Raw genomic sequence first — 19,012 nt, 5'->3', positions numbered from 1 at the left:
AAAAGTGATTCCGTCCAAATTCCCCAAAGCACGTTGGCTTTTCTAGTTAATAACGTTGTATCCGAGCTCTTAATATCCGGCTAATTTTTAGCAGAATGTGTCCCGGGCTCGGATACAGTGAACGTGTGACCTTAATACAATAGGTTCACTTTCACTATGAGGTGGAACGGAACAGAGGAAATCTATTGGCGAGGGCTCAGAGATGAAGCCGTGACTCAGAGGAGAGGTCGTCATTGCTTTGTGCTGTTACGAGTGAGGAGAAGGTCCCCTTTAACTTGTATGTGCTAGTAATGTCACGTGGCCTCGTTTCACCCTCCTGTGAGTGTCCCAGAGCGGGTTACAGGCGTCCATATTGGATATGCATGATGAGTTTCTCTTATTAGAAGTGCATGAGTCAGAATACAAAAACTAGAAGGTTTCAGTATGAGTGTGTACAGGGCTTAATCCAGCGATGTGCATCCATTGCATCAAGCCTTAGGCTAACAGTCCCCGGGTAAAAGGGGTTGTCCATCGATTCTAGCTTGGCCGGGGTCTGGATCTGACTGTCAGGGCTTTGCCTACCATGACGATGTTGGGGTTCAGACATGATGGTGATATACATATGGTATGCCATCTTTAGCACATACCGTATACTATATCCCCTGTGACTATGTGTGGATCTCATTTCAGCACAGCCAGGCTAGGTGTATTGTCAGCAGGGGCCTAGAGAATCATTTCCGTAGACGCGCTCATTACATGTTTAACACTCGCCAGCCTGAGCTCTCCAGGGACTCCATGTCTCTCAGTGCAGCCTTGTCCTTGCAGTCACAGTGATCAGTTTACAGGTCGGCAATGATATATACCAGTATAACGCCGCTCCTAGCTGGTGTGTGACATTGGTCAGAGGCTACACAGAACATGTAAGGTCTTAGCACTTGATAATAAAGGTGTTGCTTTCATGTGGACGTTCACTGGGGTAACTGCTTGTCTATAGAAGCGACCGCGCGGTGCTTTCCCTGGGCATAGCCATGCTCTTGTAATTTGAGGAACTGTTTCGCCACCACAGGCCATGCAGATGACTCGGTCACAAGTGGGTGTAGATTTGCCTACAGACAGTTTACCACACAAGGGCGGGGTCTGTAATGAATCACAATGCAGGAGCCCCCACCAGTGTCCTGGCATTGCCTAATATGTTATTCTGCACCAGTCAGTACTGAACCATACAGCGTCTGATGCTGATTAGCATGAACTTTCCATCCAATTAATGTAATTACTATTAAGACTCTTAATTATTATAGCATTGATTGGAATATAAAGGTTTTATCTTAGTTTTTTTTTTTGCAATACACTTGTAATCGAGTACAGGATAAGTGTGAACCGTTTCTTCCCTTGATATGCATCAGCAATGTGTGGATTAGAGAATATTAGATTGCTTAGAGGACCTTTCACCTCTTCCACTTCCTTTAATAGGCGATGCTCCTCTGATTGTAGCACAGTTGGAATTTTTTTCTCTAGCCCCGCCATTCCTGAGCTCAGTGCAGGTAGTTTTGGTGCCTGATATGCCATTTAGACTCAAGTGGGTGGTGTCCGGCAGAAGGGGTGTCATTCTGAGCTCTAACACTGTTTGGCTATGACTGGAGATCTAAGTTACATTCCCTTGTCTGACACCACCCATTCGATATTAGAGTAGTTAGCATATTGGGCATCAAAACTAACTCTACTAAGGATGGGAGGCTACGGGAAAAATTCCAACCGCGCTAGAAAAAGTGCAGCACCTTTTGCAAAGAGTGGTGAGCAAGGAACAAACAATTCGGGTAGGTATAGGTAACCCATCACAGCCCGCTATAGGTATACGTCTGCAGGGTCTACCATGTGAGGTGTGGAGAATATTGTGTAAGAGCAGTCTCATAGATTAGGATTGTACACTTGGCAATCTGTTATGTTTCTCTTCTAAAATGTAAGAAATTCCTAGACTAATCTGTTTCTAATCCCTGCCACGCCTGAGCAAGGGTTAAATCGAATGTTGTCCTGAGTCAACCTTTTCTTCCTTTAAAGGGGTGATCGGATCTCTAACCTTAGCTGTGCCGCTCACTCGCCATAGAAAACGTAGTGGTGAGTGTAGGTACTGCAGCGCTCTCCCACACTGCCTCCGTACCGCTGATCTTTGGGGGGTCCCAGGTGACGGCCTCCCGCAGATCTAATTTTGATGGCCTGTCTTAAGGATAGTCCATGAATTTTAGAAACTGGATGAGAAAGAATGGCTGTACAATATGTTACATTTATTTTTATACAATTGCCGAATAGTAAAATAACCAGAATTTTTTTATTTTTTATTCTAAAGCTTTTTGGCAACTGGGAGGCCCAGCTGAGGAGGATCTTGAAGATGATTGCAGGAGGCGGCCTCTCCATCACAGGATCTCACACCATGTGTGGGGACTATCTGTACAGCGGACACACAGTCATGTTAACACTGACATACATGTTCATAAAAGAGTGTAAGTCACCGTATTCTCCTTACGTCCACCCTGGTGTTCCCTCTCGCTGTAACACGGACCTTACCGAAGCTGTTCTTCTTTCCATAGATTCTCCTCGGCGCCTCTGGTGGTATCACTGGATTTGCTGGTTCCTCAGCGTTGTTGGGGTCTTCTGTATTCTTTTAGCACATGACCACTATACTGTAGATGTCGTCGTCGCTTATTACATCACATCCAGGTGTTTCTGGTGGTATCATACTATGGCCAACCAGCAAGTGAGTATATACCCTTTCTCATAAATATTCTATGAATTTTAACATTTTTGTTTTAATATTGGCTCCAATTGTTGATGTAGAGGACAACAAATGCCGGTATCACTGTATATGTGAAATCCTTAAAGGGGTTACGTTCAACATTGTAAAGTTGGATACTGATCCGTATCATCAGTATCAGATCGGTCGGGGTCCTAAACCTTGAAGCTGTACACATATGTCCCTATTATTACCCTGTTTCCCGCTCTCCTTGTGCCCTATTATTTCATATTAGACTGCTCATCATAGGTCTATGGGCACCGAGTCCTATCATTTCAGTTATCGCACTGGAGAAAGTTTGTTGAAGTCCCAAGACGCCACGAATATTCTTGTAATACACATTGTAGCAAGTGATTTGTGCGCCCGGAGTAGATAGAGGCTCGCAGGGCTCATTGATTCTTATCATCGATTTGTACAAAAAGTTCTTAATTGTCTTTTCCCCCTAAGGAATGCCGTCTGTCCTGTCTCGGCCGCTGTTTTGACAAGGTTACAGGAGGCTTGGCAGGAGTTTCTCTGAACTTTTAGAGTATTTTATCTTTCAAGATGTTTCTATTATAGGGAGCTGAGCCGCTTGGTTTATCTTTTATTTCTTCTGTGAAGGCATTTATTCAATATACAAGATATTAATGTGTATACATAAGGCTGGACGTCTCGCACGCAACACTCGCCCTGTGTGCACAATGACTGGGTGCGGGATTCTCTCACTCCGCTAAAACTGGTTTTCTAGTGAAATTCTTCTTAAAGGGGAGAGGTTGTAATGACGGCCATTCTCTTCCAGTCCAGTAAACATTGGAGTAGTCTTGGTAGACCCTGCTTGGAGGTATTACATCCATTCCACCTGTTGTCTGGAGGGGACATGGGACTTACTTGAGCACAGGTCTCCTGTAGACACTGTATATGATTTTTACTACCAACCACTGTTTGGTTCCTACTAGAGAGGAGTGAATAGTGTTCCAAACTCTAGTTTCAAATACCTCACTCCCATAGGAATGAATGGAAGCGGCCGAACACCAAGGGGTTAAGCGCCAGCCGCTTCCATTCATTCCTATGCAGCGAGGTATCCGAAACTATAGTTTCAAACACTATTCGCCCATCTCTAGTTCCTACATATTGAAATTGTTCTGTTACCCTTTTCGACCCTCTGAATGTGATTGAAGGTCTAACATTGGGTTCACATCTGCACTTGCATCCTGTTTGGGGATTCTGTCCCCTATTTCGCTTGAAAAATGTGGAGAAAAAAGTCCTCCAAGCAGGAGTCTTCTCTCTGCATTTTTCGGCAGAAACCCGGCTGCCCCCGTAATAGTCTATGGGGTCTGCGGGTAACCGCTTTTGGTTTGATTTTCATTTTTGCAGTGCCTGAAGAACAGAAACCGGAGTCCAAGCTATCAAAAATCACCAAAAATTCAACATGGTGGATAAGCAACTAAGTATATTAATAATCCATAATTTTATTGTAGGGAAAACCTCCAATACAAATATTTTATGGTGTATCCTAGGTGTAGAGCCTTAGGAATAAAAGTTAACGGTAATATTCTTTATAGAGGACTATCACCTCCTCTACAAACTCCAACTCTTTGCATCCTTCAGTTTCGATGATTCGGGCACAGTTGGATTGTATTGTCTAGCCCCCTCCATTTACAAGCAATCATTTTTGCACAATTATTCTCTCTCATGGGTGGTCTCTGTCTGCTCCAGCCCAGAACCACCTACTTGACACAATAGGGGGTTAAAGAAAAGATTCCAACTGTGCCAGAACAGTGGAGTGCCACCTAGTCAACGGCAAGGTCCTCTATAAGAGTGGCAACTAGTGAACGGAAAGGTCCTCTATAAGTGTGGCACCTAGTGAACAGAAAGGTCCTCTATGAGAGCATCCCAAGAGCTCAAAAGGACCATTTAGACACATTAGTTTTTCATTATAATAGAACTTAAATTTACTTTGTGTTTTTTTAACCCCTTGCAGGTGCTAAAAGAAGCGTCACCATCCAACCTCCTTTCGCGGGTCTGGTGGTATAGACCTTTCCAGTTCTTTGAAAGGAATGTTCACGGTGTTGTACCTCGATCCTATCAATGGCCCATCCCTTGGTCATTGCTGCCCACAAGGCAGGTGGCATACAGCAGACTAATAAATGACGCATAACCACAACTGCAGACGGTGTGCCGGCTGCTCTCAGAAGTGCTAAGTACTCTTAGACAATGCCATAAACGCAAACACCTACCATCCCTCTTTATGTTACCTTACCTTGACCTATTCATCTACCTGGTCAGCACTGTGATAATTTACTCTCCAAAGGACCCACGTTGGAAACAAACAAGACTTCAGCTCACCGTGGACTGGACACAATGTGCTGCCCACGTGGGAACGACATGACACCATAGCCATGCTTGTTTGTATATGAAGAAACCACACAAACCAGTAAAATTTTCTACCCTGCGTGTGTCTGTTTCCAGTCATGTCTGGGAATGAAGCATTATTTTCTTGGGAAAACATAATTTCATACCACTTACCCCAAATACTGGGCTCTAAGCCATTTTCTAACCAGTGTCTCTATGAAGGCTTCAAAGTATCTGAACAACCTGATGCTGCAGTCCCACCAGATTTTTTAAAAAAAATCTGGTTTAGTTGGCTGTGTTTTTTTCCATTTTTTCCCTTATTTTAATAATTTTTAACATTTTACTTTAGCAGACCTCTATCCATGAAAGTTCAAGTTATTTATCGTTACGACATCACTTCACCGTTCTCTGGTTTTGGTAGCACCTTAGGGTTTTTTGCTTTAATTTTTTGACCTATTTATTACTTTTTTTTGTTTTTTTTTGTGGGACTGCAGCTTTGCGTTCTCCAATCTTTCTACCTGTCGCGGCAACGCTCTGTTAAAAAGTAAAATAAAAAAGACAACGAGCGGTTTAGTAAAATATGGTTTTGTAAAAATCTTTAGCAACGGTGGCAGAAAGTACAAAAAAAATATAAAAAATACTCAGTTGTAAAGTGAATTTTCTAAGTATTTCCTACCTTTATTTTTCAAAATGACGTTGATAAAGATAACATAAAGATTTTTACATATCGGAGAAGATCTACTCGGAGGAGAGATTTGTACATGTTTCTAGTGCCTTCCTCGTCTCGATTGTATGGTCTTGTAGGCAGTCTTAAGTCGTTTTAATTTTAAATAAAGTATTCCATATCACACGTGAAAGAAATTCTATATATACGGAGATGTTACGACATATTTTTTTGGCATTCGCACATAGAGAACACGATTTATTGCATATTTTATTGTATAATTTGATCTGTTCAGAGCGAAAAATGAGACATTTCATATTGTAAACCGTTGACTACCATTTGTGGGATTTTTTTTGTCTTGTGTTTTTGGTTTTTTTTAAATTCAAAGCTGCTTTTTTTTAACCAAAAAATATTTGTAAAAAGCAGTTAGGTGTCTTTCACAATTTTGTGTTCAAATTTTCTGGTCTATTGCAAGTTTACCAAGAATTGAAAATTTGGTTGTGGGTGGAGTTCATTAAGTTTGAAGGAGAATTCCTAGAAAATCTACATAAAAACAATATAAATTTTTATTTTTTTTTTGTTAAATCGAATGTCTTAAATTTATGCCAAAAGTCACTAGTGGTTGACTGGTTTTTTTTTTAGGCTGCCTTTGTTTCGCCATTGTGTTGCTTTCTGTCCTTGGGCTAGGACAGGTCTGTTATCTAAGGGTCCCGTTCACATGTACAGGAAGTTGGCGCTGATTCTGGCGCAGAATCTGCGTCAGAATCAGCGCTGGAAAAAAAAGCCTCCCATTGACTTCAATGGGTTCTATTTTCCATGCGGAACCCATTGAAATCAATGGGAAAAAAGCCACCCATTGATTTCAATGGGTTCCGCGCGGAAAACGGAAGCCATTGAAGTCAATGGGAGGCTTTTTTTTTCAACTTCCTACATGTGAATGACCCTAAAGCTGGTTTTGGCATCCAATGTTTATGGGGGCTTCCTAACTCCTCACTAATGGCAGCAGGGTTTCAGCATGCCCGTACCTTTTGTTGCAACCTATAAGGCCAGTGGTAACGCTGAGCAGCCAGAATACAGGATTGAAATTGCTGTCATATGGATGAATAATTTCAACTACATACACCTTGGCTTCACTTAATAACCTAGGGGTTTGTCTGGGATTATAAGAGGTTCTGCTTTTTTCTTGCCATACAACTTTGATGGTCGTGCATGCGTATGGGGAGGTATCAATGTCGTCGAAATGGGTGGACGGCCAGCGTTACAGAAACAGCGCCACTTTTTTTGGTATTGCACATCAGCCCAGTCATTACATGAACTGTAATACTACCACTCATGGACAACAGGGGGGGGTACTGTTTCTGGGGAAAAAAAAAATCCTAGACAGCCCCTTTTAGGTGACATTTATATAGATTTGCTATTGAATTCTCCTTCAAAGGGAGTCTATCACCAGAAACCATCATATCCACAGGCCCTGTAGATGGATAGTTTAGGGACCCCTATAAATTGCTGCCTCCTTTGCCAAGATATCGCCATTTTTGTCAATATACAAATTAAATATTTGGCGTTATGAAGGTGAACTAATTACTCCAAAGAGCTAAAAAATTTGCATATTTTCAAAACCTTTCAGAGTCATCAATTCACCAGGGCAAAACATTGATCTTAATTAGAGATGAGCGAGTACTGTTGGAAACAGCAGTTTTGAATAGCACGCACCCATAGGAATGAATGGAGCCAGCCGGCACGCAGACGGGGCCGGCGTCCTGCCGCTTAACCCCCTGCGTGCCGGCTGCGTCCATTCATTCCTATGGGTGCGTGCTATTTGAAACTGCCGCTCATCTCTAATCCTAATCTATCTTCGGACATTGTTTGATCCTCACCGATCTATCTTCAGGGCTGGGTTCTAATGACAGACTCCCTTTAACTCGACAGGATTCTAGATCTTTCCTACATGGCGTTTGGCATTTCAGCTTAATGGGGTAGGAAACTTGTTAGGCCTCTCTTCACGTAATATAGTGCATGGACATCGACTGTACGTAAATCGCTGGTGCGTCCTGTTCTGTCATAGACCTCAGGTGCCCCCTACCATAAGTATAGCACAACCTGTTATTGTGTATTCTTTGTTGTCCTTGTTAATTAACTCCACCCATCTGTACATGTTCCCTCGGGGGTGGAGTTGTCCATTGTCCTGCTTAGATTTTGATACTCCGGGATAGTCAGGTTCTCTCTGTTTTATTTGTGCGGACATTTCGTGCACTTGTGTTTTTTTTTTCGCTCTAACCATATTTAAGAGAATTACAAAGTATTTGATGATATGATTGCCAATGTACAGGATATAATAGTTTTTTAAGAATGAAGAAATCTATCTATAATTGATATATATTCACATATATATCTATTCTGTATTTTCTGTAAAACAGAGTTTTCTTCTGTGTCGTTTTTCTTTTTTTTGTTTTTTTTGTGTATTCACAAGTTGATATTTGTACTGTAAAAAAAAATAAAAAATCTCTGATTTGAAAAATAAAAAGGTTACAAAAAACTTAAAAGCAAATAGAAAACACTTGAACTGTGTTGTGCTTGTGTTCATAGCCTTACCATTAATGCTGGGCAGTATGGATCGGAAACGTCTTTGTCTATTTATGGTGTCTTCTATTATTGACTTAATATTAAAAAAACAAACAAACAAAAAACTCTTTCTAAAAATGTTGTTTGAATTGTTTGCTCCGATATTCTTTTTGACCCTCCCATGCTTACCTGTTTTCACCATTATTTTGTCTCCTCATTGTTTCCAGAACTGTTAATTAAAAGTATATTTATATTTAAGTCACGACGGTCTTCATTGCACTTTGTTCATCTCGGCGCCGCGCTACCTGATAGCTTATATGTTACTATTAGAGGTGAGCGAACACTGTTCGGATCAGCCGATCCGAACAGCACGCTCCCATAGAAATGAATGGAAGCACCTGTGACGCTGACTTTGCCGGCGGCCGGCCGGCGTCACAGGTGCTTCCATTCATTTCTATGGGACCGTGCTGTTCGGATCGGCTGATCTGGACAGTGTTCGCGCATCTCTACTTACTATAGTAAGGTGGCCTAGTGCAAAGTATCCAGCTAAGATTGAGGCCCTGCTACGGGGTAGCTGCTAAGGACGCCGCACTACCCAGTAGTTTACACTTGACCTTACCAATGTGGCCTAGCGCCAAGTATCCAGCTTCGGGGGCTAAGGATACGCCATGTCTGCTCAGATGCTCGTGTCACGCCCGCCTACCCACAGAGCATCCCATCCACACAGTGGAACCTGCCCCATATGACCAGAGCACCGGGCCATGGAAGAGTAGTCTTGTTTGAAGTTGGAGCGAACACTATTCGAAACAGCCGTTTCGAATAGCACGCTCCCATAGAAATGAATGGACGTAGCTGGCACCCGGGGAGGTTAAGCAACCGGCCGCCGGCAAAGTCTGCGTGCCGGCCGCTTCCATTCATTTCTATGGGAGCGTGCTATTCGAAACGGCTGTTCCGAATAGTGTTCGCTCATCTCTATTGAGGACCACTGATCTACAGTATCTAGTGTAGGGGACGGATGGCAAGGAGTTTAATTCCACAATCAGATTACATAAAATTTGTTTATAACCTGTTACCATGGAAACATCGCCTTATAGAGCTGTGGACAAAACAAGGTTTCTGTTATTAGAATTAAGGAACCCCCCCCCCACACTGTTGTTTGATTCATAAGACAGATACACGTCATACATTTTAGTGTATATATTGTTAGCAGAGGCTATCCACTCCTTTCAGGTCTTCGGCTGTGTCATATGACTAGCAATACACTGCACTGGACACCGCATCTTATGTGTAGGCCGGAGATCAGTTTCTTTATTCCTTTCTATGAGAACCTTAATGGAAATCTCATGGGAATAATCAGAGAATTGACTTCCTGTCCTCACGTATATTAGGGCAAATATGCACCCAGTCTGCCAGGTATACTATGACTCATGGCACAGAGCTGGCATGAGTTATCCTGCATGTCTGTGCCAGTCCCTGATATGCATAGATTTGAGATTAGGTGCACCCATATGTGTCAGAATTACTAAGAGACCAGAACCTCTTGGTAGCTCTGGCCAGTAGTGTGACTGTGGGAGAAACGTGAATTGTAGAGTCTCATTGCAAGTCACATGACACAGCTGAGGGCTAGGCTGCTTAAGACTACTTGGAAAGCCATACAACTAAAAATGGTCAAACAAGTTGACCATTCAGACTTAGGACTGGCATTGCTCTCCTCTGCCAGTTGCTTCTATTAATTCAGATTATATGGCACCTATTGGGTAGTGTACATACACTACTGAGCCATAATATAACCATCTGCACATTACTGTGTAGGTCCCCTCATGGCACCATAGCAACTATATGTCAAGACTTTGACTCCAGAAGAGCTCTGATAGTGTACTGTGGTATCTGGCACCAAGACATTTGCAGCAGATCCTTAGTCCTAAGAGGCCAGATGTGACCTCCCCGGATCAGACTTGATCTTCTAGCATTTTACACTGGATTGAGATCTGGAGAGTTTTGAGTCCAGGTTACCCCTTGAGCTCTGTGCTGTTCCTGAATGACCTTTCCTAGCCCTTTTGCAGTGTGGCAGGGCACATTATCCTACTGAAAGTGGCCAAAAGCAATACTGTTGGCATAAAAGTGTGTGCACGTTCTACCATAATGTAATGCCCACATGAATGTCAGAACCGAAGGTTTCCCGGAGCATCACCCTATTTCCATCTTCTTGCTTTTCTTTTATCATAGAGCAACCTGGTTCCATCTCCTTTCGAGGTAAGTGACCCACATGCACGTCAACATCTAAGAAAACATGACTCAACAGACCAAGCCACCTTCTCCATTTTTTCCATGGCCCTGTTCAGATAAATGTGTTCATGGTGGGTACTTTTGGCAGTGGACTGTGGTGAGCATGGGCCCTCTGAGCAGTCTGCAACTACATATCATGATGCTGCACTGTGGAGAACCCCTTTAAAGGGTACCTGAGTTTTAATTAAAAAGCTGGAATATTTGCAGCACCTTGTTGTGCAGTCTGTTCTATGACTATATAGCCTCCATACATGATGGCCTATCAGTTTTTGTGCTGCTAATCATCAAATTATGGCTGTAGCACACTTTATATTTTTCTTTCTTGGGCTAAGGGTGTGTTCAATAAAGAGCAGTCTGCCCCCTCACCTCCATTATTGTGACCTTAATATAGGAGATCCAGGAACACTGGACTGTAATACAGGGAAAGTACACACAGCCAAACACTCTATGGCTAAAGTCACTAAAGCTGCTTGCTCTCTGTGATTAATATCCCATCTGTAACCATACAAATAGCCAGAAATTCATAGAAGAATTTTGAGCAGTGAGATTTGCAAAATCTTTCATCCCTCGCACAGAGCAGTTTGCAGAGGTGTGTGTGAAAGCTGTGAGGAGAATCAACCCCTCCACTCTGCATTCACTGTGTGAAGAAAGAAATGAATCGGCCCCTCCCATCGCTGTGATCCATCTTGCTTCTATCTTCCTACCTAGGTATGTGATTCTCTCCCAATGAAGGAGTAAAATACAAATTAGCTAGAAGGGAGACACCTAATGGCAGGAACTTTAGAGAGGTTTTTCAAGCAGAAAGCTACCACATTTTTAATTACATTTTGGTCCAGAATTGTATGTTTTATGAAATGTGATTAAGTTGTCTGAAAAATTATTGATATTTTAGTGCCCTACCAATGGGAGGGCAAAAATCACTTGATTTCCTTTAAAGGGATTCTATCATTAAAAACTTTTTTTTCTCCTTAACACGTCGGAATGGCCTTAAGAAAGGTTATTTGTCTCCTACCTTTAGATGTCTTCTCTGCCCCGCCGTTCGGTTAAAATCCCATTTTCCGCCGGTATGCAAATGAGTTCTCTCACAGCACTGGGGGCGGGCCCCAGCGCTCAAACAGCACTGGGGGTGTCCCCAATACTGCAAGAGAACTCTCCAGCGCCGCCTCCATCTTCTTACAGTATTGTAAGCAGCAATATTCTTGTGGCCGATGGGCATGCACAGTCGGCTTTGCCCTAGGCCCGCGGCCTAGAAGTTTGAAGCCAACCCCCGGAAGAAGACGCGACAATACCCCGTTCCTGAACAAGATGGAGGTGGCACTGGAGAGTTCTCTTGCAGCATTGGGGACGTCCCCAGTGCTGTTTGAGCGCTGGGCTAGGGCCCGCCCCCAGTGCTGCGAGAGAACTCATTTGCATACCGGCGGAAAACGGGATTTTAACCAAACAGCGGGGCGGAGAAGACATCTAAAGGTAGGAGACAAATAGCCTTTCTTAAGGCTATTCCGACGTTTTAGGGAGGAAAAATAAAGTTTTTAATGGTAGAATCCCTTTAAGTTATGCCACAGTCCTGTGCTGGATATACAGAAGTATTCAAATTTGTATACAGAACCGTATAAATATATACATACGTATATAGATAGGTAAATATAGTGTTTTATTACAGTCCAGATTGTCATGTGAAGTGAATGCCAGATGTGAAGTGCATTGCACATGAAAAAATCCTGAATAGTTTGCAAAACCCGATGATTGCGCAGTCTGTCTCGTCACTACAGTAATGAATCTCTGAATGCGTTGTGTAAAATGGGGATGTCATTATGATTATGATGGGCCTGGCTGTCAGTGACAGCACCTCTGCCCATACACAGCCAGTGGTCAGCCGCTGACCAGATGAAAGCAGAAATGTTATATAAACTAAATGTCTAAAGTCGTCCAATCCAACCAATGTCAGCAGTGCGGAACGCGCAGGGACATGGTTTCCATCACTGTCAACTACTGTATATAAGGGACTTGAAATGTGACAAAGAGCCATAGTGCTGAAATATGTCAATTCAGAATGGGTTAAACTAAACTAAAATAGAGGCTGTTATCTTTGCAAAAGGAGGATGTACTAAATATTAATGTCACTTTTCTGTTGAGGTGCCCATACTTTTGCACCGGTCAAATTTTGGTTTAATGCATATTGCACATTTTCTGTTAGTACAATAAACCTCATTTCAATCCTGAAATATTACTGTGTCCATCAGTTATTAGATATATCACACTGAAATGGCTGCTGCAAACACCAAAATATTTAGAACTAAAAATGATTAAGATTAATAGGGGTGCCCAAACTTTTTCATAGGACTGTATATATATATATATATATATGTATATGTATACTGTATATTATTTGTATATATGTATACAGATATGTCAGGGGAGGGGGGGGGAACGGTGCTGTCATACCTGCTTTAACTTTTTTTCTAGACTTCTCTATCTCTTTGGAATTGGAAGCGTTATGCTGTGTTAGATGACGCAGAGAGTCGGCTGGATTCATTGTATCTGGTTTGCGTTAATAAAAGGTGACAAAAAAAAAATGGAGATATTTTTAAACCTGCAGACAAAGCTGTGCAGGAATGTCTGCTTTCTGGTCAATATCGCCCTCTACTGTCTGAGTACTCTATGGCTTATTACACAACAGATTATTTGTATGCTATGTTAGAGTTCATGTTATGTAATATGTGTAGTGTACTATAGTACTGGACTGCTTGACCATAATGTATAATAGGGAAATATTGCAAAATCCAATCCAATTTGTATTAAGTGCATCAGTTCATGCATTGCGTGCAAGTGTAATTCTCAGCAACAGGGGCTGCCGCCAGGTACTATCCCCAAAAGGACACCTTAAAATCATAGGGGGAAGATTAATCTGATCCCTTACACTGGAACAGTGGTATACAATTGTCGCAAATAGATGCCACTTATGACAAAAGTAGTCACAAGTCCTGTATTTGCAAAAAGCGCTGTGGGCACCATATTCAGTATCATTTACACCACAAAACTGACATAAATGTCAGAATCTATGACGGCTTTGGGGCACAAGGGTGCAAAGGGGAAGCGCCTAATTCATGATTAGGTGCAACTAATGCAAGTCAATGGAGTCAGATGTTGGAAGACTGAGAATATCACGGACCTTTTCTTCTACTATAACATAGGGTATTTCTTGGATATGAGATGTCATACCGGCCACATTGCTACTACCAAGCACTAATGTCACATTAGAGCTCATATATGGATGGAACCGAGACAATAGTACATGGAGCCAGGGTTTCCTCTGGGCCCCATATTGCCAAAGGATCATGGGCCTTGAATTCCCTATTTCCTCCATCAATCTTCACCTTGTATCCTGTTGCATATATCTTTCACATCAATGAGGAAGGGGAATATACCATCTGAAGTTATGGAATGAAGGCAACGTGTTTGGATCTGGGGTTGTACCATACCGGGTGTCAGTCCTTAAACAACTTTAGGCCCCTAAATTACCTAGACAGCTAACAGCATTACCACCTGAACTACCCTAATGGTGATCCCGCACTGGGCCGTAGTGCTGGAGTCTAGATATATCAGCCGTATGTGTGGTCCGCAGGGCGGATCTGGAGTAGGCCTCAGCCCAGGTGTAGATCCTGGGCTCATTACTGACCCATAAAAGGCTGCAGATCCTGCAGTTCATGGCATTTCCATGAGGTGAAAGGAGGTGTATGGTTCTGTCCTGTAACCCTGAGTCCGGTGAGACCGTACACACACCTTATTGTCACAAACAGCCATAACATTAGGGACAACTACTTTATGATGTCAAGTCCTTTATTATGTAACAACCATTACAGTATTTGTTGGCTGGGGGGCGGCATCTTCCATGAGGCAATGGCCTCAGGCGGCGCCTCATGGGATAAACTGAGGGGGCAGCATCTCTTTTTCTAATTGGCCGCTACTTATTGTATTATTGCAATGTGGGAGATACTTTTTACTCACCTGTCCATGCTCCTGTACAGACCACGCAGTGTCATATAGTGTGTGGGGCCTAAAAACAGGGGGGGGGCCGTATACAGGGCCAAAAAAAGGTAGTTGTGTACCATGTTGGGGCCATAAAAAGGGGTTGTGTACCATGTGTGCATTTTTGGGGGGGTGTGCCTTTCGATAGTTCACCCCTGCTTGTTGGATACTGTATACATTAAGAATATGCAAATCTGTCTTCCATGATGTAATTAGGAAGTCAGCTGCTGCCTCAGTGTTGCAAACCAATAGAGGGCGCTCACTGAAATGTGCAAGCCTGTCTTCCCTGATGTAGTTAGGAAGACAGAATTTCAGTGAAATAACCAAATAAAGGTTTGCTCCCTTTAGCATCATGCTCGACCTTCCAAGAGTCCTTTGTTTAGCAATGGCACTGGGATTTACCAGGTATTACCAGGTATAGTCTCTCAACCGAGGACGGCCGTTTCGATGTACTTGCATCTTGTCAGCCCTCTATTGGTTTGCAACAATGAGGCACCAGCTGACTTCCTAATTACATCAGGGAAGACAGATTTGCATATTCTTCCCATGGTCCCTTGCGAAGTGGAGTGCTAAAGCCTTAATAAGTCTCCACACACCGATATGGTGGTCTCTCCCCAAGGAGTGACAATATCCCCTTAACCCTGTATACATTAAGTGATTGTTTGCTGAATTTTACTGGATTGGATACTAGGGCGTTTGATGTGGACATACACCTTTTGTAGGTATATAATTTTATACCTGTATCAGAAATTTTGTGTCTATAGCCACATAAACAGAACCTTAGACCACAGGCGGTATAAAATACCCATATTACATGGATGCATATGTACAGTATGTATTTATTACATGTATGTATAATCTAAGAAATGACCTTGTGAGTCTAATAACCCATTGGCCATATATTTTTAGCCATTGGTGTCTCCTCTAAGGAGGAAGATGTGACCTACAATATCAGCTTCAAATTTATTTTTGCTTCCGTAAAAATACAAGGTCAAGTAGTATTAATTTATTGCAAGAGCAGAAATATAAAATATCTGGGGATGTATGACGCACACCGCAGCTTCACTCTCCTCTATCCTACTTATGTCAGAACAGAACATATTTTCAGATTACCTTGCATAGATAACCTGGGTAAATCACATTAGAAGTCCGGTCTATTTATCAAGCATTTTTCTAATGAATACTTTCTGTTTTTTTATGATTCTCATTTTATTGGAAGGGGAAGGAGCATTAACATAAGAACAAGGAAATGAAACAAGAAACTGCAGTAAATCTTGGCACATACTATACAGATATGGATCAGACGGATACAAAGATTCTGTGTATATGCACTAATATGGATTATATGGACTAAGAACTATATACAACGGTCCCACAAATGAATTCAATATTTGCTTAAAGAGAATGAGGGTGGGTGGGCCGGATAGTCACTCATAGGGTGGTTTCTTTCTGCCCAACTAGCTAATTCTTCCATCCTTCAAATACGATTCAACATTTCTTCCAGAATCCAGGAATTCTCTTATGAGCCCCTCACTAGATGGTAGCATCCTCCAAACTAGGTCCATAGACTGGTCCTAACCGTATATGACCAGAGATGGAGATGGCTCATTTCCTCATATCGGGTGGGACTTCCGCCTTTTTGGCAAACAGCGCTCACCCATATCAAATGCCATACAGACACTAATATTTTTACTTTCCTCTCCACTGACTGCAGTGCTTTGGGCCCCCATGGCTTTTTAGGACCTAGCTACCACTTTTCTCACAGAAGCCAGACTCTTCATACAGCTTCTCCGGAGGTCCACATGGCCAAACTCTTCATACAGCTTCACCGGAGGTCCACATGGCCAAACTCTTCATACAGCTTCACCGGAGGTCCACGTGGCCAAACTCTTCATATAGCTTCACCGGAGGTCCACATGGACAAACTCTTCATATAGCTTCACCGGAGGTCCACATGGCCAAACTCTTCATACAGCTTCACCGGAGGTCAACGTGGCCAAACTCTTCATATAGCTTCACCGGAGGTCCACGTGGACAAACTCTTCATATAGCTTCACCGGAGGTCCACGTGGCCAAACTCTTCATACAGCTTCACTGGAGGTCCACATGGCCAAACTCTTCATACAGCTTCACTGGAGATCCACATGGCCAAACTATTCATACAGCTTCACTGGAGATCCATAGGGCCAAATTCTTCATACAGCTTCACTAGAGATCCATAGGGCCAAACTCTTCATACAGCTTCACTGGAGGTCCATCTCTTCCCTAGGATGAATACGTTATAACATTTGCAACAAAATCTGAAAAGAAAGAATAAAATAAATCTTCATCTAAACACCTTTATCCTTCCAAGTCACCAGTCCCAAGGAAGTAGAGTGACACTTGACTCAGATCTATGTTCTCTTCCTTTTGTGTAATCCATTGCCAAAGCCAGTCCCCAACACCTAGAAAATATCTCTTATATGGGTTCTTCCCCACTGCTAAAACTCTAGTCCAGACCCTGATCATTTCTCACCTAGACTACCGTAACCTCTACTAACTGGCATTCAACTAAATAGACTCGCCCAAATTACTGCGGTTCTTTGTTTCTTGTAACATTAAACTGAAAACCCACCTTGTAGTCTACAAATTTCTCTCCACAATGCTGCACCGCCATATGTATTGTCTCATTTCCCTCTACCAACCTGGTCACTCTCTTGGCTCAGACAATGAACTCATCCTGTTTGCAGGACTTTTCTCCGAATTTCTCTCCAAATCTTTTAAGCAGATTTTGGGATGGAACCTCCAAACAAAGAACAGGAGAAGGTGTGAACCTAGACTTAAAGAATTTTCTTATAATTATTACTGGGATCTTGTAAAAAATTGGTCAATTTGTGAACTTTCGCCATGAGATGAAATCTATTTTATCAAAGAAGTTGATCGACATTATCAATAAATCGCTGATTAGTTGTAATAAACGCTGATGTCACTCTCCGCCCCCAACGAAAGTCCAAGCTGATAAAATGCAGTAAAATATTTTTTATCAACTAGAGGGAGAACAAGATAACGCACAAGTGATGTACGTTGTGTGATTTGCCTCACTAGCTGGCTGAGCTTCTAGTATTGATCACAATGTATCAGGAAGGGTTTTCCTTTTTTGCTTCCACATAGGAATCTCCATTGGTTGGATCTACTGTTTGTCTTCAAGTTTCCCAGCCCTCAAGATGCCATTTGTACATAATATACTAGTATGGTAGAAAATTGGTGGCATTTGTGGGAACGTTTTTACTACCATAGTTGCACATGAATGATTTACATGACCCTTCTTTGGTACAGGAAATGTACACAGATATATGGTGCATGTACTTCTGTATACCTCCCATTTCATACTGAAGAACAAAGTTTTTTTCTATTGGATTGCATATGAATCCTTCCGCAATGTTTGCTAAGGTTTCCCCTCTCTGACCTTCTACTGCTCTCTGGCTGCTATCTTCTCCAAGTGATATACTGTATAGTACTTCTGTATCTACCTGCACAGGTGTCGGACAGCTGATATGTGAGCGACCACAGATAAATGATAGATAAACAGTGAAAGTTTTAATTATTTTAATTTGATACAGTGGATAATTCAGTCCTCTGTGCATCCAGGGGCGTAACTACCGAGTAAGCAGTGGTAGCGGCTGCCACGGGGCCCAGGATATTAGGGGGCTACCGCTGCAGATTTTTATTTATTTTTTATTTTTTTGTAGATTGTGAGCCCCACATAGAGCTCACAATGTACATTTTGTCCCTATCAGTATGTCTTTGAAATATGGGATGGAAATCCATGCAAACACAGGGAGAACATACAAACTCCCTTGGCGGGATTTGAACACCAGGACTCCAGCGCTGCAAGGCTGCAGTGCTAACCACTGAGCCACCGTGCAGACTTTTTTTTGACAGGCCATTACCTGCTGGAGTAACGCCAGCAGGTAATGGGCCCTATTTACTTACCGATCCTGGTTCCTACTTACAGCTACTGGCACTTCCCCTTCTGCAGAGGACGTGAGCAAGAGCCAGGATCGGTAAGTGAGGCTGTGGGCCCGCGAACCCCACAAACATTATCATTATACTCGGAGGAGGTCTTTTCAGATTCCCGAATATAAAGAACGAAGGCCCAGTGGAGGTGAGGTTAACATAAAAAACACTGTTACTTGCGTCTCCTGGCTCCAGAAGGCTTCAGGCCTACTTGTGGGACGTCCCAGACGTCATGTGGCCCTGGCTTGTACTCATAAGCCTGAAGTGACGTCTCTTCCATCATTGAAGATGGGCAACATCAGCGAGGAGTGTGCTGGATCTAGGAAGAAGTAAGTAACAGAGGTTTTTTTTATGTTTGTATCCTCCCTGGGTCTCTGATTATT

At 42.6% G+C, this 19,012-nt stretch overlaps 1 protein-coding gene across 1 annotated transcript in view; it reads left to right on the top strand.

Moving 5' to 3' along the window:
• SGMS1 (sphingomyelin synthase 1) overlaps positions 1-8,579 on the top strand; it is a 190,914-nt gene extending 182,335 nt beyond the window's left edge. The window contains exons 6-9 of the mRNA XM_075257544.1: positions 2,321-2,474; positions 2,562-2,728; positions 4,725-6,466; positions 6,709-8,579. Of these exons, the coding sequence (XP_075113645.1) occupies positions 2,321-2,474; positions 2,562-2,728; positions 4,725-4,901 (498 nt within the window). The 3' untranslated portion in view covers positions 4,902-6,466; positions 6,709-8,579. The remainder of the gene's footprint in view (positions 1-2,320; positions 2,475-2,561; positions 2,729-4,724; positions 6,467-6,708) is intronic.
• The last annotated feature ends 10,433 nt before the right edge of the window (positions 8,580-19,012 follow it).

The sequence above is a fragment of the Leptodactylus fuscus genome, chromosome 10, assembly GCF_031893055.1.
Source record: "Leptodactylus fuscus isolate aLepFus1 chromosome 10, aLepFus1.hap2, whole genome shotgun sequence".
In the NCBI taxonomy this organism is placed as follows: domain Eukaryota; kingdom Metazoa; phylum Chordata; class Amphibia; order Anura; family Leptodactylidae; genus Leptodactylus; species Leptodactylus fuscus.
This window is presented reverse-complemented; position numbering and strand designations above follow the sequence as displayed.